The sequence below is a fragment of the Erythrolamprus reginae genome, chromosome 9, assembly GCF_031021105.1.
Source record: "Erythrolamprus reginae isolate rEryReg1 chromosome 9, rEryReg1.hap1, whole genome shotgun sequence".
Classification (NCBI taxonomy): Eukaryota; Metazoa; Chordata; class Lepidosauria; order Squamata; family Dipsadidae; genus Erythrolamprus; species Erythrolamprus reginae.
The window spans coordinates 38,928,013-38,948,048 of record NC_091958.1 but is presented as its reverse complement, the minus strand read 5'-3'; the positions used below and the strand labels follow the sequence as shown (position 1 = coordinate 38,948,048).

General features: G+C 47.3%; 1 protein-coding gene across 1 annotated transcript in view; it reads right to left on the bottom strand.

The window, feature by feature from the left end:
• LOC139172101 (hexosaminidase D-like) overlaps positions 1–20,036 on the bottom strand; it is a 39,989-nt gene that overhangs the window by 17,761 nt on the left and 2,192 nt on the right. Inside the window, exons 2-8 of the mRNA XM_070760848.1 lie at positions 19,613–19,708; positions 17,019–17,262; positions 14,412–14,521; positions 11,832–11,919; positions 7,560–7,724; positions 1,895–2,078; positions 152–223 (exon numbers count right to left, since the gene is read on the bottom strand). Coding sequence (XP_070616949.1) covers positions 152–223; positions 1,895–2,078; positions 7,560–7,724; positions 11,832–11,919; positions 14,412–14,521; positions 17,019–17,262; positions 19,613–19,708 — 959 coding nt within the window. The remainder of the gene's footprint in view (positions 1–151; positions 224–1,894; positions 2,079–7,559; positions 7,725–11,831; positions 11,920–14,411; positions 14,522–17,018; positions 17,263–19,612; positions 19,709–20,036) is intronic.

Genomic DNA, 20,036 nt, shown 5'->3' with positions numbered 1-20,036 from the left:
AATTTCAGGGACTCTCCCCTGTGTGCCAACTGGGACCCCAAGGGATCTTTTCAAGAAAGAAAAACAAACATCTTGTTTTATTCAGCTTTTAAACCTCCCTACACTTTGCCCTGCAAAGAGATGAAAGGAAAGTAAAAGATGGCAAGCTCACCTATTTGCTGCGTGTCAAAATCTGGAGCGTAAAACCAGAGCACGGGAGACGCATGTTTGGCAATGCCGGAATCTGAAAGACAGGAAAGGCAATCCTTGGGTGAGATGGCACAGGTGACTCTATCCATAACGGTTGGATTGGCAATATATAAACCAACAATGTGTATTATAATTGAGCTATGTCTACTTAGCTGAGGTGTTGCAGAGGGAGCTAGAGTTCATTGCTTATAGGTCTGGAGACTGTTTCTCTTTCTCTGACTACTCACTGTTAGGTTTGCTCTGCATTTTCTCTGCAATCTCTCTGTATCGTAGTCATATATTATAGTTAAATGTATTCGTCTGTCTATCTATCTATCTATCTATCTATCTATCTATCTATCTATCTATCTATCTATCTATCTATCTATCCAATTTTTTTTTTATTCCGCCCTTCTCCTTAGACTCAGGGCGGCTTACAACATGTTAGCAATAGCACTTTTTAAAAACAGAGCCAGCCTATTGCCCCCACAATTCAGGTCCTCACTTTACCCACCTCGGAAGGATGGAAGGCTGAGTCAACCTTGATCCGGTGATGAGATTTGAACTGCTGACCTGCAGATTTAGCCTGCAGTACCTCACTCTACCCATTGTGCCACCTCAGTTTAGGCTGGATATCTTTGTTTACTGATTATGACAAAGACAACTGGTAAGAAAGACTAGGTACTTGGTAATATTTGGATTGTTATTTTGACTTATGTGTATGGCTTTAGACTGTTTATCTGAATATGTTATTCCTCAAAGTAAACGCTAATTCAAGTTAGTATATCTGTGTGTGGCTGAGTAGTTATTCCAAATTAATCTCAATCTAAATATTTCTGTTTGCCTGTTTCTGTTAATCAAACAAAATCTGCTCTTACTTTTTTGCTTGCACAGTCACCCTCCGTGACATAATACAGCTGATACAGTTCTACAGAGGAATCATTGAGTCTGTCATCTGCACCTCTATAACTGTCTGGTTTGGTTCTGTAACACAACAGGACTGACACAGACTTCAGAGGAGAATCAGAACTGCAGAAAAAACAATTGCTGCCAACCTGCCTTCCATTGAGAACCTGTATACTGCACAAGTCAATAAGAGGGCTGTGAAAATATTGACTGACCCCTCACATCCTAGACATAAACTGTTTCAACGCCTACCCTCAAAACATCGCTACAGAGCACTGCACACCAAGACAACTAGACACAAGAACAGTTTTCTTCCCGAACGCCATCATTCTGCTAAACAAATAATTCCCTCAACACTGTCAGACTTTTCACTAAGTCTGCACTTCTATTACTACTAGTTTTTTCTCATCATTCCTATCACCCATCTCCTCCCGCTTAGGACTGTATGACTGTAACTTGTTGCTTGTATCCTTAAGATTTTTATTAATATTGATCGTTTCTCCATTGCTTATTTGACCCCTATGACAATCATTAAGTGTTGAACCTCATGATTCTTGACGAATGTCTCTTTTCTTTTATGTACACTGAGCATCTGCACCAAAGACAAATTCTTTGTGTGTCCAATCACACTTGGCCAATAAAGAATTCTGTTCTACCCTACCCTACCCTACTCTATTCCATTCCATTCCATTCCATACTATTCTATTCTATTCTAAAGGCAGCTCAGCCAATCACAGACATGGATCCTATCGGCCAGGTGTGCAGACAGGCAGGCTGATGCCAGCGACGGCCCAGGAAAGTCCCGGCAGATGGCACTGACCTTGGATGGCTGCGACGCCAACCTTCCGCAGCATGTCATCCCACAGCAGCACCTGCAGTCCCCATGGCTGGCTGGCGATGAACTGCACCACCTCCCGGATGTGGTTCAGGTACATCTTCCCCATATCGCCTCCGTTGCGACTCATCCAGTTCTTGGAATCCAGCCCTTCCCCCAAGTGGAAGACCTGCAGGGCCAAAGAATTGCCTGAGCGGTGGTTGGGGTGCGGTGGGGGCTGAAGCTGGAGGGACGGGAGGCTCTTTTTCCCAGCAGCTTCTGCCCTTCCATAGTGGCTGGAGTGACCATCCTAATCTGTTCTGACCCAGGCTTCCTTGGAAAACATGAAGCAGAGCCTTAGTCCCGGCAAAACCTCTTTTATTTACACCACTGTGAATTCCTTTCATTCACAGTTCGCAAGGCTTGGCAAATAATCTTCCAGAGGAATGTTTATCAACGCAAACCTTCTCTCACTTGGAACGCTGCCAGAGAACTAATTTCCAAATGCAAGAGTCTATTCGAGTCACAAGCAGGACTTTCCAATCTTGAACCGACCAAATGAACTAATTGCTTCCTGCAAAAGACCACGTGCTATTCGTGCCTCTTTTATGACCTATGGCAGTGATGGCGAACCTATGGCACGAGTGCCAGAGGTGGCACACGGAGCCATATCTGCTGGAACATGAGCCGTTACCCTAGCTCAGTTCCAGTGTGCGTGCCAGCCAGCTAATTTTCGTCTCACCTGGAGGCTCTAGAAGGGCACTTTCGGCTTCCGGAGAGTCTCCAGGGGGATGGGGGAAGGCATTTTTGCCATCCCCAGGCTCCAGAGAAGCCTCTGGAGCCTGGGGAGGGTGAAAAATGGGCCTACTGGGCCCACCAGAGGTTAGGAAATAGGCTATTTCAGGCCTCCAAAGGGCCTCGGGGGGGGGGAGCATTTTCGCTGTCCCCAGGCATTGAATTATGGGTTTGGGCACTCACACATGCGCACACACCCAGATGGCACCCGAGGAAAAAAAGGTTCGCCATCACTGACCTCTGGGAAGGGCCAATCATCTCCAATTGTTATCTTCTGGCTATTTGTGCATGCACACACTGAGAACAGACCCCAGCTGTTCCTCTGCCTCACGGATGTCTGACTCCGAAGGCAGCTGATAACTGCCAGACGGCCTTGGCTCTCTCTCTGCCTCTAACACAGACCCCTCATCCGAGCCTTCCCCAGACTCCAGGACTGGCCCGTGTTTCTCCCCAACTTCCTCACTGTCCGACTCTGCTGACTGCAACTTAATCCATCATTTTGAGGTGGGTTGAAAGGCGGAGGGGTCCCACCTGCACTTGAGAAAAATGAGGCTGTTGTCAACCCCGAAGCCATTTTGCAGCATTTTCAGGGCTGCCACAGCCGGGCTAATTGAAGCTGTGAGAACACAAGGGGAGAACAGAGATAGCTGGGGACTGGAGACGGGCGGCATACAAATCTAATAAATTATTGTTGTTGTTGTTGTTGTTATTATTATTATAGTTGGCATTATTATTATTATTATTATTATTATTATTATTATTATTATTATTATTATAGTTGGGCCTGTTGCTCGGAACTCTGACAGCTGTTCCAGACAGAAGTTCCCAAATCAAAGAAGAGAAGAAATCTAGAACTAAGGAAAATTTTTCTTAACGATGAGAACAACCAACAGCATGCCTCCAGAAGTTGTGGGTGCTCCATCACTGGAAGGTTTTAAGAAGAGACTGGACAGCTACTTGTCTGGAATGGCACAGAGCCAGGATGGCGAACCTATGGCAGGAGTGCCACAGGTGGCACGCAGAGCCATATCTGAAGGCATGTGAGGCATTGCCCTATACCAGCTCCAGTGTGCATGTGCGCTAGCTAGCTGATTTCCAGCCTTCTGGAGAGTTGGGGGAGGCTGTTTTCACCCTCCCCAGGCTTCAGGAAAGGTTCTAGAGCAGTGATGGCGAACCTATGCCATGGGTGCCACAGGTGGCACGTGGAGCCATATCTGCCAGCCAGCACATGAGCCGTTGCCCTAGCTCAGCTCCAGCACGCATGTGCGCTCAGCTCACACGGAGGCTCTTGGAGGGCATTTTTGGCTTCCGGGGGGCTACTGGGGATGGATGGGTGAGGGTGTTTTTGCCCTGCTCAGGCTCCAGGGAAACCTCTGGAGCCCAGGGAGGGGGAAAAATGGGCCTCCCAGGCCCACCAGAAGTTTGGAACGGGCTGTTTCTGGCCTCCAGAGGGCCTCCAGGAGGGGGAGGGGCAGTGGAAGGCAATTTTCACCCTCCTCAGGCATTGAATTATGGGTGTGGGCACTCGTGCAGGCGTGATACGCTTCCGGCACCTCAGGGAAAAAAGATTCGCCATCACTGCTCTAGAGCCTGTGGATGACGAAAAACAGACACAATGGGCCTACCGGAAGTTTGCAAATGGAGGCTTTAGTGAGGCCTGCGTGTATGGCGGGAGGGGCAGGGGGGAGGAGGGTTATGGATGCATTTGCAGGGAAAGGGCATTGCACTATGGGTGTGGGCACACTATCGCGTGTGCGCCCTCCTCCCCTTTGGCACCCAAGCAAAAAAAGGTTTGCCATCACTGGTATAGGGCAGTGATGGCAAACCTTTTTTCCCTTGGGTGCCGAACGAGCATGGGCGCATGCTATCGCGTGTGCGTGAGTGCCCACACCCATGATTCAATGTCTGGGGAGGGTGAAAACTGCTTCCCCCGCCCCCTAGAGACTGTTTCTCAACTTCTGGTGGGCCCAGTAGGCTCATGTTTCGCCCTCCCCAGGCTCCAAAGGCTTCCCTGGAGCTATGAGAGGGTAAAAACGCCCTCCCCCATTCCCCTGGAAGCTCTGTGCAAGCCAAAAATCAGCTGGCTGGCATACACATGCACATTGGAGCTGAGCCAGGGCAATGGCTCATGTGCCAGCAGATATAGCTCCGCATGCCACCTGTGGCACCCATGCCATAGGTTCACCATCCCTGGTATAGGATCTCTTGCTTTGTGCAGGGGATGGATTAGAAGACCTCTGAGAGTCCCTTCTAGCTCTATTATTGTGTTAAATGCTCCCTCCAGCTTGGGCTACCAAAAGGCAGAGTGTATTCTCGCTTCCTGCCCTCATCTACAAGCCCAAGACTTTCTCCTTGGGGGTAAACCCCCCCTCCCCATGGCTATCATCCTGCTTCAGTTTCCTGTTCAGATATATGAAACAAGTCATTGAATGAATGCTTATTAATGCTTGGGGGAATGATTAACTTGGAAACTCAGAAGTACAGATATGCCCAACTGTTGTTTTTAACACATCAAAGAGGCCAATTTTAGTAAAAGGCAATGGGGTGGGTAACTTTGGAACACTTTGTTTACAGAGCTGTGCTAATCACGGCTTACGCTAATAGCAGGCTGATAAATGAGCGTGGCTTGGTTCCCAAACGTTATCAAAATTGCTAAAGTTGGGAAAAAATTAAAAAACATAAAATAAAAAAGTAGGTATCAGCCTTTTAAAAGAAACTTTGTTTTAGAAATCTGACAATAACCTCCCAGAGAATGTTTCTGAACGATCTTGGGTAATGACAAAAACAGATTCCATAAATCTGTGCCTGCCCAAAGGGAAGATTGGTTGGATTGCCAACAAAACCTTGTCTCTGTGACACAGAACGGTGGAAAATGTTATGTGCTGCTTTGCTACGTGCGTAATTTCCCCAAGGACTGCTGGGGATAGAAAGGTCTCTTGAAAGCAAGAGGCAGAAAATCTGTTCTTTAGTGGACGAGAAAGAAGCAACTTCCTTCTAAAGACCCAGAACTGGGAAAATAGCTGGGAATAACAGAAGAGAAGAGTTGGAAAGGACCTTGGAGGACTTCCAATCCATTTGAGACAGATGGTTGTCTCATCTCTGCAGTTATTACAGAGAGAACGACTGTTTTGCTGAACACTGCTGCTTTCAACCCATTTACGATTCCCATGCACAACTGTGGCCCCAGGCAGGCTAGGATGAAGCAATAGCAACAGCATGTAGACTTATCTACCGCTTCCTAGTGCTTTTACAGCCCTCTCTAAGCGGTTTACAGAATCAGCCTCTTGCCCCCAACAATCTGGGTCCTTATTTGACCCGCCTCTGTCGTCAGGCATGGGGAATTGATTCCCCTGGGCCGTTTCCGTTTTATGTATGGTTTGTATGAGACGTATGATTGGGGTTTTTTTACATTAAGGGGTTTTAAACTGTTTTAATTATTGGATTTGTACTGTCTTTATTGTTGTGAGCTGCCCGAGTCTTCAGAGATGGGCGGCATACAAATCTAATTAATAATAATAATAATAATAATAATAATAATAATAATAATAATAATGGAAGGCTGAGTCAACCTTGAGCCAGTGGTGAGATTTGAACTGTTGAACTACAGCTAACAGCTGAGGGAGTTTGGAGTGCTAGACTCTAACCACTGTGCCACCCCGGCTCTTAGGGGGACAAGTATGGTGGGTGGGTGCCAAATCAAATTAAAATAGATCCATTTGAGCCTCACATATGTTTTCTGGCCCTAGCTTAAACCCACTACAGAAAATGACTCTTTTGCCCATCAAATGTTGGCAACATGACCTTGAGGTTAACATAGAGTAGGGGCCCTCAAACTTATCAACGTTAAGACGTGTGGACTTCAATTCCCAGAATTCCCTAGCCAGCCATGTCTACAAATCTTAAACTTGACAAGTTTGGACACTCTTGTCCAACTAAAGATGGGATGGCTGGAGAATTCAGGGAGTTGAAAGCCAGATTTGAAGACCTCCGACAGAGAGAATAAGGTTGGGTTTGGTGCGTTCACCATACATTGCACCAATGAATGGGATCAATGAATGAAATTCAATGGTGAAAAAAAATAAGGTTCTACGTTTAGGCAAGAAAAACAAAAAGCACGGGTACAGTATATGTGGTACATTGCTCAAATAGTGAGAGGAATCTTGGAGTCCTAGTGGACAACCATTTAAATAGGGGCCAGCCGTGTGCAGCAGCTGCCAAAAAAGAACAATACCACTTGGTCACACCTGGAATACGGCATTCAGTTTTGGTCACCACAATGCAAAAAGGATGTTGAGACTCTAGAAAGTGTGAGAAGTGCAACAAAGATGATTAGGGGACCAGAGGCTAAAACATGTGAAGAACGGTTGCAAGAACTGGGTGTGTCCAATTTAATGAGAAGAAGGATCATGATAGGAGTGTTCCAATATCTTAGGGGTTGCTACAAAGAAGAGGGAGTCCAATTATTCTCCAAAAGATAGAGCAAGAAGCAATGGGTGGAAACTAATCAAGGAGAGAAGCAACTTAGAACTAAGGAGAAATTTCCTGACAGTTAGAACAATTAATCAGTGGAACAGCTTGCCTCCAGAAGTTGTGAATGCTCCAACACTAGACGTTTTTAAGAAAAAGTTGGATAACTATCTGTCTGAAATGGTGTAGCTTTCCTGCCTAGGCAGCGGGTTGGACTAGAAGACCTCCAAGATCCCTTCAAACTTTGTTGTTATTGTTATTGTTGTTCATGCTTTCAGAGCCATTCTTTTTGCAACTAACTCAAATGAATGGTAAACTGCTCCCTCCACCAAATCATTTCTAGACAAGGGCAATGTCCAGAGGGGTGGGGATTCCACAACCATGCAGCAGACTCTCTCCCTCTGTGTACCTCATCGGCTCCGATGTGCACCCAACTGGAGTGGGGGTGCTTGCTGAGGACCTGGGTGAGCAGGGCCTTCAGGAGAGCCAGTGTCTCTGGCAGGTGAGGGTTGAAGCTGTTGGGGAAACGCTCCACCTCACGCAGATGCCGATACTTCTCATGCTTCAGGATGAACTGCAAGAGTGAAAAAAGAAAGAAAACAGCTGTTGGTCATTGATTGATTGATTGATTGATTGATTGATTGATTGATTGAATCATTCATTCATTTATTGGACTTGTGTGCCGCCCCTCTCCGTTGACTCGGAGCAGCTCACAACATATCAGTGACCAAAACAGTGTACAATAACATAGCTAAATCTAATTAACATAAGCAGTTAATTAAAACATTATAAAAGGCGAGCCATTAAAAATCATTCGTGCAATTACAACCACAAGCATACTAAACATTCAATGGCCAGAGGCTGAGGTCTAATGCCCCCATGCCTGACAACGTAAGTGAGTCTTAAGACTCTTACGGAAGGAGGGGAGGGTGGGGGCAGTATGAATCTCCAGGAGGAGCTGATTCCAGAGGGCCGGGGTCCCCACAGAAAAGGCTCTTCTCCTAGGGCCTGCCAAGCAACATTGTCTAGTTGATGGGACCTGGAGAAGGCCGACTCTGTGGGACCTAACTGGTCTCTGGGATTCATGCGGCAGAAGGCGGTCCCGCAAGTAATCTTGTCCGATGCCATGTAGGGCTTTATAGGTCATAACCAACACTTTGAATTGTGCCTGGAAACCAATTGGCAGCCAGTGCAGTCCACGGAATGCTGAAGGCCCATGACTGCTTGCGCGGCTGCATTTTGCACAATTTGTCAAGCCTTGGAAAAGTGGACACAAGGAAGAAGCCAGTGTAGCACTCATTGGAGGCAAGGCTTGCATTCAAGGCTAGAAAAGATACCAGCCCACCATAAGATTATTACTAATATTTTTCCTGGACAGAGCAACAAAAACCTAGAAAGGAATTAAGGCAAAACTAAATTTATTCTGCTCATTAAAAGGAGCAGGAATCATGATTAGAAGATGAGCAATACTGATACTGAACGAGAACAGAGTCAAGAATGTCCACAGCAGAGTTTCTCAATCTTGGCGACTTTTAGGATGGGTGGCCTTCAATTCCCAGAATTCCCCAGCCACACTGATCCAGAGCGGGCGTCTGCAACCTTGGCCACTTTTAAGACTTGTAGACTTCCAGCTCCCAGAATCCCTCAGCCAGCCAGCCAAGTTTAAAAACCTCTGATCCATAGCAGGAAAATAGCAAATACATCACATTTCTGTTGAGCACAAAGAGTCATAGGCTTTGTCCCTGCACAGACAATAATTCTGACGCTGCCACAGAGCCTATTGTGTTATGGCAGGCAAGTCTGACTATTGAAAGGCCTAAGAGCTCCTGGATTATGTAAGAGCAAAACTGGTGGAGACCAAACACAGGCTCCCAGAGGCTCCCAGGAGGACACACCAGCTGAAGTGCTGCAGTGAAATTGCTCAGAGTCATTCTGGGTCCCACTGAGAGTTTTGCCTCTTGAGGGAAGAGACGCATTAAAGGCACAGCGGCTTTTCATCTCTATTTCTGCTCCCGCGCGTATGGGAAAAGGGCATTCTTGGCAGCACCTTGGACAGGTGGCATGGGAGACAGTCTTCTCCAGCCCACCATCTTCATCACTGGTGTCTTTTCTACACAGGACATGTTTCTGGCCATCTAGACTTCATCTGGGGTTGCAAAGAAAGGCAATAGCACTTATACACCGCTTCACAGTGCTTTACAGCCCTCTTTAAGTGGTTTACAGAATCAGCATACTGCCCCCAACAATTTGGGTCCTCATTTGACCCACCTTGATAGCCTGCAGTACTGCACCCTAACCACTGTGCCACCACAGCAGAATCAGATTCCTGCACATGAGAGTCTCTTCTTGCTCGGAAAAACCTTGAGAATGTCCCGCTATTAGTGCAATGCCCTGGAGAACCCGTTTGGCACCGGGTGCTGAAAAGGTTGTGCAAAACCTTTGTGCATGCACACTCGTTGAGGCCACATTCCGGAAAAGCCAAAGTTTTGGGTTTTAGCATGTATGTGCGCCCAATGATCAGCTGGCTGGCGTGCATGCGCAGGGCAGGTTTTGGCATTGCCTTGCGCAAAGGGATTGCGCTCTGGAAAAGCTGAACCTCTGGGTTCCAGCACACAAGCGCACCCGACGATCAGATGGCTGGCTGGCATGCATGCACACACCGACTTTTGACACTGCTGCACATGCGAAAGACGGCTGATTGTTGTGTGTACATGAATACTAAAAACCCGGAAGACAAACCGACAAGGCCACGCATGACGGGTGACATGGCTTCACATGCTGGTTTGGGCACGTGTGCCATAGGTTTGCCATCATGGCCCTATGTCAGCCTTGGCATACCCTCCTAATTGTGCCCCCTCAATAGTTGCTGATCAGGGCCAGACAGATGAAGAAAATATATATTTTTATGAGTGGGGTTCTCTCTGCATATAACCAGGAAGGTGGCTAATTTTGCTCAACAGATTGGACAAAAGGGAGATGTGGGTTTGATTCCCTGGTTTTTGATAACCTGGATGATATTATTTATTAGATTGTACTTAACATATGTACTTAACCTAGCTTCAATTCTGAAGTGCTTGATGTTTTATCGCCTTACATTCTGGGGTTTTTGTTTACTTGCACTGTCTTTGGTCTCAGATTAGAAACAGAGAAAGCCTGAGATTTAATTGTGTGCCTTCAAAGTGATGTTGACTCCTTAGCAAGCACACAGTGATTTTCTCCGGGAAGATCTTCCCACCCATCCCTATTTAGCCATCACAGGGAAGAACCTGATCCTTTAGGAAGATCTATCTATCTATCTATCTATCTATCTATCTATCTATCTATCTATCTATCTTATCTACTTAACTACCTACCTACCTACCATCTATCTATCTATCTACCTACCATCTATTTATCTATCTATCTATCTATCTATCTATCTATCTATCTATCTATCTATCTATCTATCTATTCTATCTATCTATCTGATTTATGGCTTTTATGGCTTTTAATTCTCAAAAGCAATGTTTCTCAACCTTGCCCACTTTCAGACTTGCGGACTTCAACTCCAGAATTCCCCAGCCACCACCGCTTAAAGTGGCCAAGGTTGGAAAACACTGCCAAGAGTGATCTTCACCACCACCGTTCAAAAGTATTGAACACTCGTTCTTATACTGCTTCTTCAAAGGCCAACCTTCACTCCTCTAGAGGTCACAAGGAAAACCACTGCCTGAGTGAACCTAAGCTTTGTAGAAGCAGATCCATCCTGGCATCTCTTCCAAGGCTTTCTTTACCCCCCTACCGAGTTCTATTCCAAACAGCACATCCCTTCAGTGCCAGCTTCTTTATTGTTGACAGTAAGTTGTAAAAAGCAAAATCTATCTGCCATTTCAATATCTTCAGTGTCAATTTCTAAGGCTGGTGGCTGCTGGTCCTGTACATTTTCTTTAATGTACACTGAAAGCCTATGCACCAAAGACAAATTGTGTCCAATTACTATTCTATTCTGTTCTGTTCTATTCTATTTATTCTATTCTATTCTAAAGCCAGATCAAAATGGAGCAGGCCTTCTCCTTGGTTTATGACTCTATTGGGCAGAATTCAGGGGTCTTCTAGCCCCTTTTCCAACTAGCAAATGTAATTAAATGACACATAAGCTTTGTGGTGAGCCTATTTTACCTGTCTTGGCGACCAGAGTATCTCGTAGATTTTGTACCACTGCGACCCTGAATGGCCCACAACTAATTCTGAGGAACAGAGGCAGAGGGAAAAGACTCCCAAATGAAAATCCGCATGTGAAATCAGAGAATGTGACCTATAAAATCTACTACTCACAAAATCGTGGCAATTTAAACGAAGGAATCAGCCAAGTGAGTTGCAGTGAGCCTGGTTTAGATTTTGTGGCTGGGCACATTATGCAAGTCCAGCCTATTCAGTTGAGTTTATGGTTGGATGGATTGCGCAAAACCAGAGAGAGGCTTAATTCTCTAGTCGACTTCGATGTGTTGTTGAAACGCCTGAACAATTTGTTGGCCATGGCTGAGCCACAGCTGCGTGTCCTCCCTGCCCCATTCAATTCAAACCCCATATGCAAACATCAAAGAGTGAAACCACAGTATGTGTGCAAAGCCACAGAGGCCAGTCCTTGTGCATTCCTCAAAAGTACACAGGGGACAGATTAAGGACAATCGGCAGCTCCTACCTCCACGTGCCCAAAAGTCTGCACTAACGGGATTATTTCCAGTTTATTGAGGCCTGCCAGCTCCTGGATTTTCGCGATGTCTTCTTCGCTGTCAAGAGAGAAAAACAGCAATCAGCACTGGGCCAGCCCTGCCTTGGATCACAGAAGGGACGAGAGGGGAGGGAGCCTGCTAAGACCACCCAAAGGGACCGCTTTGGCCCACTCAATAAAAAGCTCTGGCCACACGTCTTAAGGGAGGGGGGACATGTCAGAGACCCAATCTCCCGTTCCTGCACAGATCCAGGACAGCTCAGGATATTCAAAGGTGGCCACGAACCCAGGAAGGAAAAAGGGGTGGAGGGAGGACAGGAGGGGGCGGGGGAAGCATCACTTCCATTGACAAAAGGGAGACAGCCAGAGGTGGGCTGCTAAAGTGGAATAGGTGACGTGTGCTCGGCCCCGTGGCTCTGAGTGCTGGTGGAGTCCAGTGCAATTACACTACTGCACCTGGGCAGGTAGCGAAATCGCGCGCGGACACGCAGGGGTGCCATGCGCGTGCAATTTCGCTACCTGCCCAGGTGCAGTAGCGTAATTGAACTGGACTCCATCAGCACTCAGAGACAGACGTCCCTGCGTGTCTGCGCGCAATTTTGCTACTTGTCCAGGTGCACTAGTGTAATTGCACTGATTCTGCCAGCACTCAGAGCCATGGGGGCGAGCACATGTCACCACTCCACCTTAGCAGCCCACCTGTGGATACAGTAAGAGTGCCACTTGCTAAACACGGACAGGCCAGGTTTGCAAAGGGAGTCTGGCAGAAATGAATCAGTTTTTTAAAAAAGAGAAACGAGGAGAGACCTGCCCCCCCGCACAGTGTCCATCCATTTTGCTCTGTAGAATTCTTCTCAAATTCACAAAATACACACACGTGCTCATCCCCTCTTGAAATACAGGCAGCCCTGAAAAGATGCTGGCTAGATGCATGTGACCTGCCCTTGCAGTAAAGAAACAAATAGGTTCCCTACCCTTCCTTGAATCAACCAAAGGAATGGCCTATTGGCTTTCCAGCTACTCATTAACCCAGCTCGGTGACTACACAGCCCATTGTGAAATGCTAATGCCCATACACCAAAAACATGGAAGATGAGCTCTTGGTTCCCCTCCCCACCCCCATTTAAGCGACTCTAGGCCAGCGGTGGGTTCTGGATCCTTTTGCTGCCGGTTCGCTCAGGGTTGCGTTTTGCATGTGCGCCCACAGAAATGAAAAATTAGCTTCTGTGCGCGCGAAGAAACACAATCCAAGATGGTGGCGCCCACGGATCAGCACAGACAGAGCCTGCTCTGTGATATCATCACTGGTTTATTAATGGTTCTAAAAAACTGGTTAGAACCGCAATGGCGAACCTACGGCACGGGTGCCACAGGTGGCACACGGAGCCATATCAGAGGGCATGCGAGGTGTTGCCCTGTGTCAGCTCCAGCACACATGCGCATGCCAGCCAGCTGATTTTTGGCCTTGCGGAATGCCATTTCGCCCTCCAGAGGCTTCAGGGAAGATTCCCTGAAGCCCCTGTGCAAAAAACAGCCCAAAGGGCAAACTGGAAGTTCAGAAAAACAAACTTCCGATTCGCTTATTGTGCTGTTTTTCACACTGGAGGCTTCAGAGAACTCACAGGAACCAATTTATACAGCATTGCAGCTCCTTCAGAACATACTTCTCATGAACAGCAACAGCACACAGCTAACAGCAAACAGACAGAGAGAAAGAGCAGGGAGCTCTTGCCTAGTTAAATACTTTTCACATAATTGCTAGGTTGCTGCTCGCTCAACTGCCTCTGAATGACTCAGCATTCTTACCTGAGGCCTATTTTCTGCATTATGATATTACCTAGGGATGTTTAATTTCTGACAAATAACAGCACAAGGGACAAAGCGGAAGTCCGTTTTTCTGAACTTCCGGTTTGCCTGTTTTTTTCATCGTCCCAGGCTTCAGTAAGGACTGTGTGCCTGCACAGGAGAAGGGGGGGATTGTGCGTATGCGCATGGGGCAGTGTGGGGGTGCGCATGAATGAGGGGGAAGGAAATGGGTGGGGGCATGTGCATGCATGCTAGCACGCACACACACACACACACACACACTCCCTTTTGGCACGCGCACCAAACAAAATTCATCATCACTGGATTAGAACCAAAATGTGAACCCAAGAACAAGGAGGCACAATCTGAGGTTAGTTGGGGGGGAAAGATCAGAAGCAACGTGAGAAAATATTATTTGATGGAAAGAGTAGTAGATGCTTGGAACAAGCTTCCAGCAGACATGATTGATAAATCCACAGTCACTGAATTTAAACATGCCTGGGATAAACATAGATCCATCCTAAGATAAAATACAGGAACTAGTATAAGGGCAGACTAGATGGACCAGGAGGTCTTTTTCTGCTGTCAATCTTCTATGTTTCTATGTGAACCCATCTCTGGTCTAGGCTCCCTGCATGAACTGTTCCTGAGCTTGAGGGCCAGAGCCGCCCCTGGCCCGGCTCCTCCATCTCTCCTTCCCCCACCCCACCCCAGCCCTTGCCCAAACCCTCCAGTCGGCCTTACCTGTAAGCATAGGGAGACCTGAGGATCTCCAGCTCTCCCTTGAAGGGAAACATGTCTTCGTACTCGATCAGGACTCCGTTGGCCCCCATCTTGGAGAAGAGCGGAAAGACCTGTGCGGAAGGACACCCGAGGGCTGTGAGAGCAGCTCAGCGCTGGGGAGGTGCGGGGGGGGGGGAAGGAAGCAGAATCCAGCAGGGAGGGATGAGCTATTTGGGGGAATTCTGTAACGTATTACAATTACAGATTTATTGCTCAGAGGCAGATGCGTGAACCCAAAGGCCTGGACTATAGACCTGAGTTCTAGTTCTCCTTTGAGCATGAAGCTGGTTGGGGGATTTGGCCCAATCCTTCTCTCTTTGCCCTACCAGGAAAGAAATGTCAAAATACTAATTGAGGAGAGAGAAAACCTAGAATTAAGGAGAAATTTCCCAACAGCAAAAACAGAGGAAAGTAACAAAGCCTCCAGGGAGGAAGTTTCCACAACTGCCGGAGGCAACTTCTGTTCCATGGGTTGATTGTTCTTACTGTTAGGAAATGTCTTCTTATCTCCAGGTTGAATCTCTCCTTGTTCAGGTTCCATCCATTATTCCTTGTCTGGTCTCCCGGTGCCTTGGAAAATAGCTTGACCCCCTCCTCTCTCTGGCAGCCCTTTAAACATTGCAAGACTGCCTGGCACTCAGTTGAAAGTTCACATCCCTTTTCCCCCACCCACAAACTTGTCATGCTGCCCATTCAGATTGTGCCAGCATGGCCAGTCCTCCTTCTACTTCCCCCCAGGTGGGTGGGCATAGGATGTCCTTGAACCACTTGAAAGAATGCTTGGTGGCTGCATCTGTTCCCTCCTGAAAATCACCCCTCCCAAGTTCCCATAAACATCAGGCCTTCTACAGATAGGGTGGCTAAGCCGTTAATTTATCACCAACTTCTGCATTGGCTTGACAACTATCCTGTGCCTCCTGGTCCTTCTCTTCACTAGACTAGCCATGCTTGATTCCTGCAACCGTTCTTCATATGTTTTAACCTCCAGTCCCCTCATCATCCTGGTTGCTCTTCTCTGCCCTCTTTCTAGAGCAGTGTTTCCTAACCTTGGCAACTTGAAGATATTTGCACTTCAACTCCCAGAATTCCCCAGCCAGCGAATGCTGGCTGGGGAATTCTGGGAGTTGAAGTCCAGATATCTTCAAGTTGCCAAGGTTGGGAAACACTGTTCTAGAGTCTCAACATCTTTTTCTCTTTTTCCTGCACTCCAACCACCTTGCTTGAAAGGGAGTTCTTGGAAATTAAAACACCTGCAATTGTTTCACAGCTCTGCAGGTGTAGATCTTTCAGATGAAGGATTTTTTCCCCCTTTAAAGACTTGACAAATCTAGATTATTATTATTATTATTGCAGGAAGAGGCGTGTGTTTCTAAATACATATCTGTAGTGAGGGTGTTGAACTAACAGAAAAAAAACCCTAAGCAAATTACAGACACAAAGCTTTTTGTGTCACAAAGGGCCACAAAACAACGGTCTGCAGTTTTTATAAACAGTGTGGTTCTTAGAAAGGGGATGGCAAACCCATGACGTGCGTGACAAGCCATGTTTTGGTGATACAATAGTGCTCACCACCAACCCCTGACAACAATTATTCTCAAAAGCATTGCTCCAAAAATGATTTTGTTTTACTTGTAAAGTAATCCCTCACTACTTCACGGTTCATCTTTCACGGATTCGCTATTTCACGGGTTTTCAAAGGGGGCTTAAATCCATTAAATCCATTAAAAATTCATAAAATTCTTCTACAGTACTATTGTACTCTATTAAAGAAACTGGCAGGATATCACCTGTAGTTCCAGCTGAGAAACATTATAGGATGACTGTTTAATGCAAAGGGTGGGTTTTAAAAGTCCAAATACTCATTAAATACATTAAAAAATATCTTTCCTCTACTTCACGGAAATTTGTTTTTCACGGGTGATGTTGGAACGCCTCCCCAGCGAAAAACGAGGGATCACTGTATTTCGTTTTTGTAATTATTTGACATTTCTTTGTGTAATAGATAGCACCACATATGATTAAACTGTATTTTTTAAAAAATAAATAAATATGTAAAGAATATAGAGCCGGGGTGGTGCAGTGGTTAGAGTGCAGCACTGCAGGCTACTTCAGCTAACTGCTAGCTGTAGTTCAGCAGTTCAGATCTCACCACCGGCTCCAGGTTGACTCAGCCTTCCATCCTTCCGAGGTGGCTAAAATGAGGACCCGGATTGTGGGGGAAATAGGCTGGCTCTGTTAAAAAGGGCTATTGCTAACATGTTGTAAGCCGCCCTGAGTCTAAGGAGATTGTTGGGGGCAATATGCTTACTCTTGGTAAACTGCTTAGAGAAGGTTGTACAAGCACTGCAAAGCGGTATATAAGTCTAAATGCTACTGCCATTGCTAATTGTGTGTGTGGGGGGGGGGGTTGTTTGGGGGTGGGATATACTGGCAGGGTCAAGTTAGACATTTTCTGATTTTTTGGGCATGCAGAGACCAAAAGGTTCACCATCACTATCTTAGGTACTTGGAAATGGAGTCAGATATAATCCCGTGTCCCGCCAGGGTCCCGCTCATATTGCAACTCACCTGCTCCAGGTAGGAGACTTTAGGAGCTGCTCCTTTGAGGTCCAGATGGACCAACCGCATCTGCGTGGAGCTAAAATCCCGGTGGGGCAGTTTCTTCAACTCCGGGCCAGGGGCTCCAACCGCTGCCTGGCGATCTGACTGTCCCGGCGGTCGAGCCTGGGTGTTGCCTGGCTGCTTCACGTCCTGAGCACTGCCCCAGAAGTGGCTTTCCCCGCTAACTTCCCTGCGCTGGTCCAGCGTAAAGCTGCAGTGAGGAACAGAGAGGCAGCTCAGGGCCAGGAAAAAGACCCCAGGAGCCTGGGCTATTCAGAGATGGGCAAGGACGCCATTTAGTCAGCAGGAGCCTCTTGCCATGTGCACGATGTGCAAAGAGACGTGACTAAACAGGAAAGAGTGTGCATGCACTTATGAGTTGCGACGGCACAGTGGTGAGACCGCAGAACTGCAGGCTACTTCTGCTGCCTGCCTGCAATTTGGCCATTCAAATCTCACCAGGCTCCAGATTGACTCAGCCTTGCGCCCTTCCGAGATGGGCAAAATAAGGAGCCAGGTTGTTGGGGGCCATAGGGTGACTCTGTACACTGCTTAGAGAGAGCTGTAAAAGCCTGAAGTGCTATTGCTATTCGGTAGTCCTCGACTTACAACCTCAACTGAGCCCAAATTTCCCATGGCAACCTAAGAAAGTTAAGTGAGCTTTGATGATGGGCGTGCTGTGTAAAAAAGGGTCATGCGATGTCACTTTTTCTAATTCCATTGTATCTTTGAATGGTCACTAAGTAAATGGTCATAAGTCGAGGACACTCTGGACTCCGTTGCTTCCTCACAGCCATGTTGGGCAGGTAGATGCCAGGGTGGTATTTCTCAAGTTTGGCATCTTGTAGAGGTTCAACCTCTTCAAGGTGGCATGGTTGAGAAGCCTTGGGCCAGGGCAATGGGATACAGCCCTCCCAAAATTCCTCTCCCTCCCTAATATGCAGAACACCCTTCCCCAGGCTGGAACTCCTGAGCACATGGGGGTTGCCGCTACCGCTGCTACTGGTGCGCTGCATGTACAGCTTTGCATCTCTGGCATGTGCGCGCAAGCATTCCAGTGAGATTTTGCTTCTGCGCATGAAGCAAAATCTTGCAAGGGGATGCGTGCAAGAGAGAGATTTTGGCTATTTTTTTTGCTATCACATAGAAGCAAAAAAAATCACCAAAATCTCTCTCGCCCATACATCCCCTTGCAAGATTTTCCTTCCTGTGCATGCATGGAAGCAAAAGCTCTCTGGGATGCGTCCATGCGCACATGCCAGAGACCCAAAGCTGCAGGCGCAGCTCCTATTTTACTACCAGTGTGGCATCCTCATCCGTACCAGTAGGAACCTGATACTGCCCCCCTGAGAGGACTAGACCTCTCCCCTCATGGCAGAAGTCAGATTTGGGAAGATGCTGTCCTCTGATAACGTGCCCTGCAACAACCCCAGTTGCCATGGTTCCCTACCCATAATGTTGGAGACATGGTGGGAGATGGACAAATTAGCCGCGCGAGACACCTAGCAGGCCCTAGAAGGGGATCAGGGAAAGGAAAACGGTTCTGGAGTTGTAGGTCTAGACCAGCGTGGGAAGGAAGCAGGCAGCCCTGCAGATGCACCCACGGGCAGGGAATAACAGAATAACAAAGCTAGAAGTTCCTTGGAGGTCTTCTAGTCCAGCCCCCTGTTCAGGCAGGAAATCCTACATCAGTGATGGCGAACCTATGGCACAGGTGACACAGGTGGCACTCAGAGCCATATCTGCTGGCACACAAGCCGTTGTCCTGGTTCAGCTCCAACGTGCATGTGTGGCCAGCTGATTTTTGGTTCACACAGAGGTTCTGGGAGGGCATTTTTGGCTTCCAGAGAGCCTCCAGGGGGATGGTGAGGGCATTTGTACCCTCCTCGAGTCCAGGGAAGTCTTTGGGGCCTGGGGAGGGTTCAACACGAACCTACTGGGTCCACCATAAGTTGGGAAACAGGCCATTTCTGGCCTCCAGAGGACTTCTGGGGGGTGGGGGAAGGTGTTTTCATCCTCCCCAGGCATTGAATTATGGGTGTGGGCATTCGCGCATGCGTGATAGCACGCGCACATATTCTTTTGGCACCCGAGGAAAAAAAGGTTCATCCTCACTGCCGTATATCATTCCAGACAAGTGGCTGTCCAGTCCCCTCTTAAAAGCCTCCAGTGATAGAGCACCCACTTCTCAAGACAAAGTTGTTTCACTGATTGATCTCATCATTGGGAAATTTCCCCTTGGTTCTAGGTTGGAAGGATCCTTCCTTAGGACTTCCCCAACATTATGCAGACCCAAACATAAAAAGACTTTGTTTTAATCGTATAGCACATTCACATCTCATTTTGATTTTTTTTTTTAAAAAACCCTACAAAATATTAAATATATAAAATATTATAGACATATGTCTGGCTAACAGATATAAATTTTGGGCTCCAGTTGTCACAGATAGGAAATCAGTCAAGAGAGAGACCATCAGGAAGGGCTGATCTAATTCATTCCACCCAGAGCACCACAGAGGCCGCGGGAAGAAAGTCTGCGCCCTCCGGCGCCCAGCACCCACCTGTCCCGGAAGAAGAACTTGACGCCCGCCAGCGCCACCGTCAGGAGGACCGCAAAACGCAGCAGGTTCAGCTTCTGGCTGCGGTGAAGGGCCATCCTGCCAAAGAGAAGGGGAGCAAAGGTGAAACACCAAGGATTGACCAGGAGGCCCACTCAAGGCCAGGCAAGGATCCTGGCATAGAAGTCAACCTTCCCCACCAGGTGCCCTTGAACTGCAACTCCCATATGAGCAGGTGGGTCGCAGCCTACGGAGCTGGAGTTGGAGCTGGCTGGCAAAGTCAAGAAAAGGCACCATCCAGAAGAGTGACCTACTGCTGGGGTCTCCAACCCTGGCAACCTTAATAGCATTAGTATTTATTTATTTATTCATCCATCCATCCATCCATCCATCCATCCATCATTTATTTACTTACTTACTTACTTAC